Source organism: Chionomys nivalis, chromosome 9 (assembly GCF_950005125.1).
Source record: "Chionomys nivalis chromosome 9, mChiNiv1.1, whole genome shotgun sequence".
In the NCBI taxonomy this organism is placed as follows: Eukaryota; Metazoa; Chordata; class Mammalia; order Rodentia; family Cricetidae; genus Chionomys; species Chionomys nivalis.
The window spans coordinates 11657094-11669338 of record NC_080094.1 but is presented as its reverse complement, the minus strand read 5'-3'; the positions used below and the strand labels follow the sequence as shown (position 1 = coordinate 11669338).

The 12245-nt window shown below is 40.3% G+C and overlaps 1 protein-coding gene across 1 annotated transcript in view; it reads left to right on the top strand.

Moving 5' to 3' along the window:
- Cse1l (chromosome segregation 1 like) overlaps positions 1–12245 on the top strand; it is a 49963-nt gene that overhangs the window by 5109 nt on the left and 32609 nt on the right. The window contains exons 2-3 of the mRNA XM_057781805.1: positions 6295–6389; positions 11953–12095. Coding sequence (XP_057637788.1) covers positions 6305–6389; positions 11953–12095 — 228 coding nt within the window. The 5' untranslated portion in view covers positions 6295–6304. The remainder of the gene's footprint in view (positions 1–6294; positions 6390–11952; positions 12096–12245) is intronic.

Sequence of the window (12245 nt, the reverse complement as noted above, 5' to 3'; positions counted from 1 at the left end):
GTAAACGATTCAGCAGAGCAAACACAAGGACTATAACTCAGATTCATAGCACTCATTTAAAGTCAGGTAGGGCATGAATGCCTATAAGCTCAGCATTGTGGGTGACAGCGATCCCAAGGTTGTGTATCAAACTTGTGGGCCATAACTTGTACCTGTGCCTGTGCCCCGTGTTGGGTCTGGCCACCCATCCTCAAGCTCAGTATTGACTTCCCTTGGGATAAATCCTTTTATAGCTAAGGGGAAAGGATTAAGGTAAGAATACAAACAGCATAGTTTTTTGTTTGTTTGTTTTGTTTTTGAAGGTCTTGGGTTCTGGCTGTTGGGAAATGCGCTGAGAAAGTACATTAGATAGGAATCCTTGTCTGCTTCACTTTTTCAGAGTGTATATCAAGGTGAAAGCTTAGCAGACGGTGGTAGTACTGTGATTATGATTATACTTGTAATCTCAACACTTAGGCGAGTTGTTATAAATTCAAGGTCATTTTGTGAGACCTTGTCTCAACAAAACATTGGTGGAAAGGTTTTTTAATTCTTCAGAAAAGTGCTGTTGGTATCTCATCATCCTCCTTGACTGCTGCTCCATTTCCCTGGCTTCTAGGCTGCCCTCGTTTAAACACCCTGCTCTCAGTTCAGCCTTGTCATTTCCATCCAGAGGCTGCCTTGTGAGCAGAAAAAGTGTTAATGGATCAGGCAGGTCTTATCAATGTGGGCATGTAAATTAGCCCCTGAGTTTCCTTCTTTATTGTTTGAAAATGGTGCCAAGTGATGGTGGCGCACACCTACCTTTAATTCCAGCACTTGAGAGGCAGAGGCAGGCAGATCTCTGTGAGTTCAAGGCTAATCTGGTGAACAGAGCAAGTTTAAGACAGCCAAGGCTACACAGAAAAATCTTGTCTCAAAAGACAAATAAATGGTAAAGCAAATAAATCACCTAGCACTGTATGAGTAGTTCATAGAAATTACCCCCTCCCGCTTTAAAAATACTGTCTGAACGGCCTTAACCTCTGTTTTGCAAATTATTACCAGCTCAAAGTTCCAAAATCTCTGCTGTAATTAAATTTCACCCACTTGAAAAATCTCTAGTGAGCTGGGCATAGTGACATATATCTTTAGTCCTAGCACTCAACAGGCATAGGTGGGTGGATCTCTGTGCGTTCAAGGCCAGGGTGGTCTACGTAGTAAGTTTCAGAACACCCAGAGCTACACAGTGAGACCTCATTTTAAAAAAAAAAAGCAATCAAAAGGACTGGAGAAATGGCTCAGTAGTTATGAGCAATGACTACTCTTCTAGAGGACCCAGGTTCAATTCCCAGCACCTGCATGGCTGCTCACAACTGTAACTTCAGTTCCAGAGGATTGGACACCCTCACACAGAAATACAAGAAGTCAAGACACCAATGCACATAAAATAAGTAAATTTTAAAAAATCAAAGAACTCTTTAGTGGCTCCCATTAATAAATTTTAAGTTCTGAAACAGCTGGCTTCTAGGGACCAGTAGTTCTAGTGTTAATCTCCTACTTAATATTCGCATCTTCCTAGCACTGGTACTGAACTCATAGTATTTTCCTTTGGAAGATGATTCCAATTCTTCATATTCAATCAGGACTCAGTCCTAGTAAATCTTGGGTGACTTCATATTCCAGTAACTTTCCTAGCTGTTAAGTGCTGCCTGTAGATCCCTTTTACATTTTTACTCCAGAGGACAATGTTTCTCAGAATTTAGGTTTTTTTGACATGCATGTGAATATATTTTTTTACCCCACATACCTTGTGGGGTTTAGGGTAGCACTTACAAACAGGCATGATCTTTTTCTCTCTATTTATTTATTGGGAGGTATGCCACAGTGCATGTGTAGAAGTTGGTCAAGGGGAATCTGTTCTCTCCTTCCACTACATGCCAACATTTTGCCTGCTCACTATCTCATCAGACATGTTATTTCTTTTCTTTTTTTCAGGGTGGGGTGGGATCGGGTATGAGGGGTTCCTTGTGTAGCCCTGGCTATCCTGGAACTGGCTCTATAGACCAGGCTGGCCTTGAAGTCACAGTTCTGCCTCTGCCTCCCAAGTACGTGGATTAAAGGCATGCACCACTACCATCCACCAACACATTATTTCTTTAGTGAAACAAATTGGTGTACTAAACTAGATTATTAATTATATTTGTAGTCTTAGGCAGTCTAGGCCAAGATTTTTTTTTTAATTGTTTTTGGAGATAGATAGTGGGTGTGCATATGTATTTGTGGTGGCATGGTGCATGTGCGGAAGTCAGGACAACTCTTGAGTCAGTCTCTTTACTCCCACTTCATGGGTACTAAGAGTAAAACTCAGATCATCAGGCCTGTTGACAGGCACCTTTACCCTTTGAGCCATCTTGTTGGTCTTTGAGGTCAGATTTTGTTGCCAGATGAGTTTGACACATACTTGTAAGAAACAAAAACAAAACCCTTTCCATTAATTGATTGGGGGGGGGTTGGGACTCTAGAGAGAGATTACAATAGGTCTGTAAGAAACTGAAATCCTTTCAGTTTACTGATTGAGGGATTTTGAGTCTGCAGAAGGGATTACAGGTTTGGTTTCTTTTTTTTTTGTTTTTTGTTTTTTGAGACAGGGTTTCTCTGTGGCCTTGGAGCCTGTCCTGGAACTAGCTCTGTAGACCAGGCTGGTCTCCAACTCACAGAGATCTGCCTGCCTCTGCCTCCCGAGTGCTGGGATTAAAGGCGTGCGCCACCATCGCCTGGCCAGGTTTGGTTTCTTAAATTGTGTCTTCTGGGTGCTCTTCTGGTAGCTGAGCGGGAAGAAAATTCAAGGTCAACTATGATTATTTATTGAGACAAGGTCACTATAGGGCTGGAGATGTGCCTTAGTTGGTAGAAAACTTGTCTAGCATATATAGAGCCGAGTTCCGTCCCCAACACTGCACAAACCAGGCATGGTGGCACACACCTGTGATCCAAGCTCTTGGGAAGTTCAAGATCATCCAAGGCTATATTCGAAGCTTGAGGCCAGACTGGGCTAAACGACACCCTTTCTCAATAAATAAACAAATCAGTAATAAAAAACTATTTAAAACTTTATGATTGTGAATGTAATATATAAAATAATTATAGTCCACTAGGAAGACAATGAAAATCCCTGTATCCACCATATAAATAGATCATACCACTCTTTTCCCCTTTCTTTTCAGAGATTTATTTTTATGTATATGGGTATTTGCCTGAATGTATGTCTGTTCATTGTGTGTATAGGTCTGAGGAGGCAAGAGGGTGTCGTTTCCGCTAACACTGGAATTATAATAGTGAACTGTCATGGGTCCTGGGAATTAAAACCGGGTCTTCCAGAAAGAGAGACCAGTGTTGAGCCATTTCTTTAGTTCCCTTCTACTTACACAAAATTAAGTAAAATTAGTTATGTATAGTTAATGTAATTTGAATCATGGTGTGCTTGACATTTTCCTACTTAGCTTTATTGAATTTATAAAGATTTGTTATTTTTTGAGACAGAGTTTCTCTGTCCTGGAACTCGCTTTGTAGACCAGGCTGGCCTCAAACTCACAGAGATCTGCCTGCCTCTGCTGCCTGAATGCTGGGACTAAAGGCTGCCCAGTTGAACTATTTTTTTTTCCTCTGCAGCCTAAGGATAATTTGGTGTATGATTTCCCAGGAAAGGCTACGTTTCTCAGTTTGCTAGCATGTGTTGGGGTCTACAAGCTACCAGCAACATAATCTAAACAGAAGTATGGTTTTTTATTTCACTTTTTACTTTTATTTATTTTGTGTGTATGATGGGTGGGGTGGAGTGGGGTAGACCCTATGTCATGGCGTGCATGTCCGAGGACAGTTGGGTGTAGTTTTTTCCACCCTTATGTGAGGTTTGGATGGAATTCAGATTTGAGCAGCAAGTGCTTTTTACCTACTGAACCATCTTGCTGTCCCCAAAAGTGGGTTTTTAAAAGGTTTATTGAGGTATGTTATATCTACCATAGAATTCATCTATTTTAAATGCACTGTTCCACTGAGTTTAATAGTTAACTACTCTGCATCCATCACTAGTCCGGTTTTAGAAATCACCTGCAGCCTTAACAGCTCTTTTGTAATCTAAGTGGTATGACTGAACCCAGAGTCTCAAGTGCTCATTCTTCTAGTTAGCCTCCTGTTTTATGTGTTAGAACGCTTAAAATCTATTCTCTGTGCCTAAAGTCACTATTGTTGACCGTGGTCACATGCTCTGCAGTTTCCTGGGCTGTGTTTTTCTTTATCAGCTATATCTATGTCAGCCATTTATTTAGCTTTGTAATGTGAGGACTGGGGATGTAGTTCAGTGGAATGTATGTGTGTTTAGCATTTGTTCATTTCTAGCACAGGAGAATTATAAGAATTAATTTTTTTTCTCAGTCTAGCAGTAGTGGTGCACACCTTTAATCCCAGTATTCTGGAGGCAGAAGCAGACGGATCTCTTGAGTTTGAGGCCATCCTGGTCTACAAAGTGAGTTCCAGGACAGCCAGGGGTACACACAGAAACCCTGTCTCAAAATACAAAAACATAAAAAACAAAAAAAAAATTTTCTGTTTGTGTGCATATCCATGCACATGCTATGGCATATGTGTGGAATTTAGGGCAAGTTGAGGGAATTGGTTCTCTTCTTTACTGTGTTGCTTCTGATCAGGCTTAGTAGAAAGTGCCTTAACTTACATAGCTATTTCATTGGTCTTTTTAAATAAATATTTGGGGATCACATTCTATGTCATATAGGTATCAAAGGATAATTTTGTGTGTATGTGGTTTTTTCCCCCTCTTACATGAGTTCCAGGGATCAAACCTAGATTCCCCCAAATCTTCTTGCCTGTACACTTGTTTTTTTGTAATTCATTTTATGGTTTTTTTAAATTTTTTATTTATTTTTTTATGTATGCGGTGTTCTGCATGCATGTATGTCTGCATACCAGAAGAGGGCACCAGATCTCATCACAGATGGTTGTGAGCCACCATGTGGTTGCTGGGAAATGAACTCAGGACCTCTGGAAGAACAGCCAGTGCCCTTAATCTCTTAAATCATCTCTCCAGCCCCTCATTTTATGTTTAATTAATAAAATAGTTATGTGTATGCTCATGTGACTGTGTGTGCCAGAAGAATATATCAGATCTGTTGGAGCTGGAATTATAGATGTTTAAGCTGCCTGATGAATGGGTACTGGGAACTGAAATAGATCTTCTGCAGGATTAGTAGTGTACAAGCACTGCTGAACTATCTGCCCAACCCCTATTTTTAAATTTTCCAGCATATTGTTGGGTACGTGTATGTGTGAGTGTGTGTGTGTATGTATGTGTGTATGTGTGTATGGTCTCTTTTTGATTATTATTGTTCCAGGCAAGATTAGTTTTGGTTTAAGCTTTAAGAAAAAGGTGTTAGGCCTTTAATTGCCAGCACTGGGGAGGCAGAGAGAGGTTTTCTGAGACCATTGAAATCCGCCTGCCTCTGCTTCCCAAGTGCTGGAATTAAAGGTGGTTGCCACCACTGCCCGGTTTACATTTTACTTTGATGTGTGTGGAGTGGCATGAATAGGAAGCAAGTGTGCTGTGTCATGTAGAGGTCCGAAGACAACTTGCAGGAGTTCTCTCTTTTCATCATGTATGTCCTGCAGACACATATATACATACAAGCAAAACACCCAGATAAACAAAATTTTAACTTTTTTTTTTTTTTTTTTATAAAGGTTTGGGTCATCATCAGCTAAATACCTAGTTCAGAGTTAGACTGGTCTATAGGAAACCCTGTTTCAAAGATCCTGCCCCTACCACTTCATTTAAGAAAAAAAACCCCACTCCAACTGTATAATTTTACTTTGATTTTTTGTTTTGTTTTGTTTTTCGAGACAGGGTTTCTCTGTAGCTTTGGTTCCTGTCCTGGAACTAGCTCTTGTAGAACAGGCTGGCCTCGAACTCCCAGAGATCCGCCTGCCTCTGCCTCCCGAGTGCTGGGATTAAAGGCGTGCGCCACCACAGCCCGGCCAAACTGTATAATTTTAGAAAAGGGTTGTGATATAAAAGTATTCATAGACGAGTGTGCTGATTCATGGAGTTTATAAAGATACAGAAGCAGAATTATGGCACAAGTTCAAGGCCACCTGGTCTAATGAGTTTGGGGCTGACCTGCTGCTAACAGTGGTCTAGACTCACCTGCCTAAAGCAAAATAGAAAAAAACAGTAACAAAAAGATTCATTTATGTTCTTCATTCATAATCATTCATTTACTTTCTCCTCAATTGATCACTTATCGGACTGTTTTTAAATTTTAGATACAGAGCAATGGAGCTCAGTGATGCAAATTTGCAGACACTAACAGAGTATTTGAAGAAAACCTTGGATCCTGATCCTGCTATTAGACGTCCAGGTAAAGATGTCTTTAGTTGATTCATTCTTTGAGACACATGGCACAAACCTTTTGTGCTTTTGTGCAGTCTACCTGATGGTAAATTAAAAAAAAATAATACTCCAAAGCTACAGAGAAACCATGTCTCAAAAAACCAAAAAAAAAAAAAAAATAATAATAATAATAATAATAATAATAAAGAGACTGGGCAGTGATTGTGTACATCTTTAATCCCAGCACTTGGGAGGTAGAGGCAGGTGGATCTCCGTGAGTTCGAGGCCAGTCTGGTCTACAAGAGCTAGTTCCAGGACAGGCACCAAAATTACAGAGAAACTCTGTCTTGAAAAACCAATCAATCAATCAATCAGTAAACGAATAATTAAAAGTGTGTGTGTTTGCTTATTTTCTCAGGGCTGGCTCATGTGACATGGTTGACTGTTTACAGTAGCTATAACACATGGTGGAATATTTGTTGTAAAGTAGGTTTTATTTGACATCTTCTGGTTTAAAAAAAATACTAGTGCCGGGCGGTGGTGGCGCACGCCTTTAATCCCAGCACTCGGGAGGCAGAGGCAGCCGGATCTCTGTGAGTTCGAGACCAGCCTGGTCTACAAGAGCTAGTTCCAGGACAGGCTCCAAAAAAAAAAAAAAAAAAAAAAAAAAAAAAAAAAAAAAAAAAAAAATGCTAGTGTGTTTAGAAAACTTTGTCTCATGAACTTTCTGAAAATCTTATTTAAATCTGCCAAGTTTAGGTGCATAACCATAAAGGCATCAAGATAGGGGTAATTCCCAAAAGGTGATTACATGAATGAAATCAAGTACCAAGATCCTTTTAATTAGTCTTGTCAGAGACATAGAGTAACTTGCATAAACTTGGAATTTCAACCTCAGATGTTCATAAGAGTCAGATACAAAAGTAAATGAAGGGATTCTAGCCAGGTTGGAATGTAAATATGTGTCCTTGTTAAGGAAAGGTAATTGTTTGGAATATTTTTTTGTTTTTGTTTTTTGAGACAGAGTTTCTTTGTGTAACCCTGGCTGCCCTGGAACTCGTTCTGTAAACCAGAATGGCCTCAAATTTAGAAGTCCACCTGCCTATGCCTCCCAAGCACTGGAATTAAAGGAGTATGTTACCACCACCTGATTTGTTTGGGATATGTTAACCCTAAGGATGATGCAAATCAGTTTTATATGGTCACATTTGCAACGTTGCCTGAAAAATAAGGATATGAATTATCCTTATTTTTGAATGATGACAGCCAACTTCAAAAGACTTTGGAAATGTGGTGGTTCAGAAAGATCTTATGGACAGTTGGTAATCTTTGATACCACTCTGTGTGAACCAGAAATGCCCCAACCTTGTTCAGAACATAATAATGTCATGCTTGTGGAGGGGGTTTATCTTCAGAGGATATGAAGACACAAATATTAACATCATGAGTGGAGGGAAAAATTGTAAAAAAAAAATATAGAATTGTGACTATCTGGGTGGTTTGTGTCCATGCCATATTCCCCCTGCTGGGTAAGAAATCTAGTGCCAGGAACTACTTTTGAATTAGATCCCTAGCTTTATCTATTCTAGAGAAGTTCGTATGATGTCTTTTTCTAGTTATACAGGATTATCAAAGCCATTTCAAGCCAGTACATAATGTACTTTGAACATATACCCCCCCCGTATCTGACTACCCTTCTCTTTATCACCCCATCCTTTGTGATATCTCTGTGTATATATGTGTGTGTGTGTGCGCGTGCATGCTTGCACATGCATAAACCAGAAGTAAATGTTGGCTATCTTCCTCTTTTTTAAAAAGATTTATGTGTATACCTGTTTTTCCTGTGTTTGTATATATGCACTGAATTTGTGTGCATATACACTATGAGTGTGCCTGGTGCCCAAGGAGACTAGAAGAGGGAATTTTATCTCTTGGAGCTGGAGTTACAGATGGTTGTATGATACCACATGGGTACTAGGAATTGAACTTTGGTCCTCTGGAAGAGAAGCAAGGGCTCTTCTTAATTGCTCTGCCAGCTTTCTGATTCCTTTCCATGATATTTTTTCAGATAGGATCTCTGAACCAGAAGTTCAGTGATTTGGCCATCCAGGCCAGCAAGCCCAAGGATCCACCTGTTCTTAATTGAATAGCCCTGGGATTACAGCCATGGGAATGGAACTCAGGTCCATATGCTTGAGTGACAATCACTTACCTAAGTGAGCCACCTCCATGGCCAGTCTGTTTTTCTGAGAAGTCACACTGATGTCCTGATGTGTTCCTGAATAAAAGAAAATTAGTTGCTTTAATCTTAGAATTTCCCAGAAAGCCTATGTCAACACTTACAAAAAAAGAAAAAAATTTAACATGTTCTTTTAATGTTAGGATGCTAAAGCTTTATGTAGTACAGAGTATAGAAATAAACTGCTGTTTCTAGGAAGCAAATTTTTTAAAGATTGATAAAAGAAGTCTGTGTGTATCTGACCAGACCTACCACCCCCTTGTCTCAGTGCTGAGAATGGAATCCAAGGCTCCGTGCTTGCTAGACTGTCTGTATCTTTATGATGTGATAAAGACACATTGTGTGCTGGATCCCAACTCTTATTAGAAGGCAACAGCTGTATGGATGTGTATAGATTTTGGAAGACTCTGTTGTCTATGGAGGCCAGAGGTCAGCACCAAGTTTCTACCTCTGTCACACCTTTTGTTTTGTTTTGTTTTGCTTTTTGAGATAGGGTTTCTCTGTAGCTCTGACTGTCTTGGAATTCACTCTGCTGTAGACCAGGCTGGCCTCAAACTCAGATCCGCCTGCCTCTGCCTCCCAGGTACTGGGATTAAAGGCGTGCACCACCTTTTTTTTTTTTTTTTTTTTGGTTTTTCGAGACAGGGTTTCTCTGTGGTTTTTTGGAGCCTGTCCTGGAACTAGCTCTTGTAGACCAGGCTGGTCTCGAACTCACAGAGATCCGCCTGCCTCTGCCTCCCGAGTGCTGGGATTAAAGGCGTGCGCCACCACCGCCCGGCGTGCACCACCTTTTTTGAGACAGAATCTCTTACTGAACCTAACTTATCCATTGGCTAGGCTTGCTACCCAGTGAGCCCCACAGATCCTCATGTCTCTGTCTTTCAAACACTAGGGTTATAGGACAAACTCTGGTCATCACCGTGCTTACTGCTGTACTGATGGAACCATCTCCCCAGCCTGGAGCCTGGAATTGGAAGACTTTTGAGGTTTCTTTTTTTTTTTTTTTTTTTTTTTGGTTTTTCGAGACAGGGTTTCTCTGTGGTTTTGGAGCCTGTCCTGGAACTAGCTCTTGTAGACCAGGCTGGTCTCGAACTCACAGAGATCCTCCTGCCTCTGCCTCCCAAGTGCTGGGATTAAAGGCGTGCGCCACCACCGCCCGGCTGAGGTTTCTTGATTATGCAGATACATGTCAACATGGGAAAGTTTTAATTAATTAATTTAGAGTAGGTGGACAGATAAGATAATATGTCACAGTGTATTTGTGGCAGAGGACTAACGAGAGCCTTTGAGGTCCAGTCCCAAGGCACTCTTCAAGGTTCAGAAAAGAAATCTACAGCCAGCAGAAGGCTTGGGATCAGAGGGCAAAAAATGAATCTCACTCTGTACTTCTTCATGCTAGTTTCTTTATTCTCTTATGCTGCAAAGCTTCCAGTTTATATATACACCCACACACAATGGCTATTCTCTGGTAATAGCAAAGTTACAAGGCTTGAATTTCTCAGGGCCATCAAAACAGATGAGAACTACCCAAAATAACACTTGTCAGCTTGCTTTATGGACCCAGGAAGGCATGGTTAGAAAGACTCCCAGGCAGCATTAAGAGTCAAAAGAACTGATTTAGGAGGCTTTAAATCCTAGGAAGGGACTAGGGGAATTCATGCATGATACTATATTTGTAGGAGTAATTAATTAAACTAGAGGTTTGTGATAGATAAATGCAAAAAAAGGGGGGGGGATGAAGAACACAGTGATTGGCAGTCTCCCTCTGTCTACCTGCCAGGCTGCAGTGCCTGTGATCAGGGTTGATGCTGACATCAGGGTTGCTATGGTGATTGGTTTTATTTGTTTGAGATAGGATCTCAGTGTGTAGATCAGGTTGTCCTTGAGCTCAAAGAGACCCACCTGCCTCTGCCTCCCAAGTGCTGAGATCAAAACTGTGTGTATACCATTAATCTGGAGCATAAATAAGTCTTTTTTAAAAGAAGGAAAAATCTTTTGTCTTAGTTTTGTGATCTTAGATGAGCTAATAGTCACAGGCTTTCTGGGTGATAGTGACAGTTTAGCTCACTGGTAATAGCTGTTCATATAAATAATCTTAATAATCTAATAATGTTTGTGGAAGGCAGCATGATGTGTAACTTACAGTAACATCTAGTACTTTCTTGGGAAGCAGCAACTTTGGGTGGGCAATCATCTGAGTAGGCCATCCATAAATGTGGGAGAATTGAGTTGAGGTCATTTGAAAACAAAGGCTTTGGTATACATTTCATCTAATACTATGTGTAAAACTAATGACTAACACAAATGTTACCCTGTAGGAAAAATGTTTTAATCTTTGCAGTGGTTTGTTGGTTGGTTTTTATCTATGTATCTGGTTTGTTTTGTTTGTAAGACAGATCTCATTTTGTAGCTCCAGTTGGCCTGAAGTTCAATTCTTAGCCTGGATTGGCCTAGACCCTCTCCTAGGAGCTCAGTTTAAATCTTGACCATCATTCATCATCTAATCTTTCCCTTTTTAAAATATCTTATTTATTTATTTATTCATTTATTTATTTTTGATTTTTCGAGACAGGGTTTCTCCTTAGATTTTGCCTTTTTTTTGGTTTTTCGAGATAGGGTTTCTCTGTCTCTCCTTAGATTTTGGTTCCTGTCCTGGAACTAGCTCTTGTAGACCAGACTGGCCTCGAACTCACAGAGATCCGCCTGCCTCTGCCTCCCGAGTGTATACTTTATTTTTTATTTTATTTATTTATTGATTGATTGATTGATTTTTTTTCGAGACAGGGTTTCTCTGTGGCTTTGGAGCCTGTCCTGGAACTAGCTCTTGTAGACCAGGCTGGTCTTGAACTCACAGAGATTCACCTGCCTCTGCCTCCCAAGTGCTGGGATTAAAGGCGTGCGCCACCACCGCCTGGCTTGTTTTATTTATTATGTATAGTGTTCTGCCTGCATGTACACCTGCAGGCCAGAAGATGGCACCAGATCTCAGATGGTTGTGAGCCACCATGTGGTTGCTGGGACTTGAACTCAGGACCTCTGGAAGAGCAGTCAGTGCTCATAACCTCTGAGCCATCTCTCCAGCCCTATTTATTTGTTTGTTTGTTTGTTTGTTTATTGGTTTTTCAAGACAGGGTTTCTCTAGCTTTGGAGCCTGTCCTGGAACTAGCTCTTGTAGACCAGGTTGGCCTCCAACTCACAGAGATCCGCCTGCCTCTGCCTCCCAAGTGCTGGGATTAAAGGCGTGCGCCACCACCGCCTTATTTTTATACTTTAAATAAAGACATAGTTCATTACAAGTATAGAGTGTAAATGTTTTTATTATAACAAGTCTAACATGAAAATTCTTTCACAGCTGAGAAATTTCTTGAATCTGTAGAAGGAAATCAGAATTACCCACTGTTGCTTTTAACATTACTGGAAAAGTCACAGGATAACGTCATAAAAGTATGTGCTTCAGTAACCTTCAAGAACTACATTAAAAGAAACTGGAGAATTGTAAGTATTTTGGCTATACAAAATTAAATACTCGTATATTTGGTATGGTTTATATAAATTCTCTTAGTATGTTCAGATGTAGATTCATGATAAACAGGCTCTTTCTCCAAAACTCCTGTTATTTAAGTTCCACATAACTTTCTTTTTTTT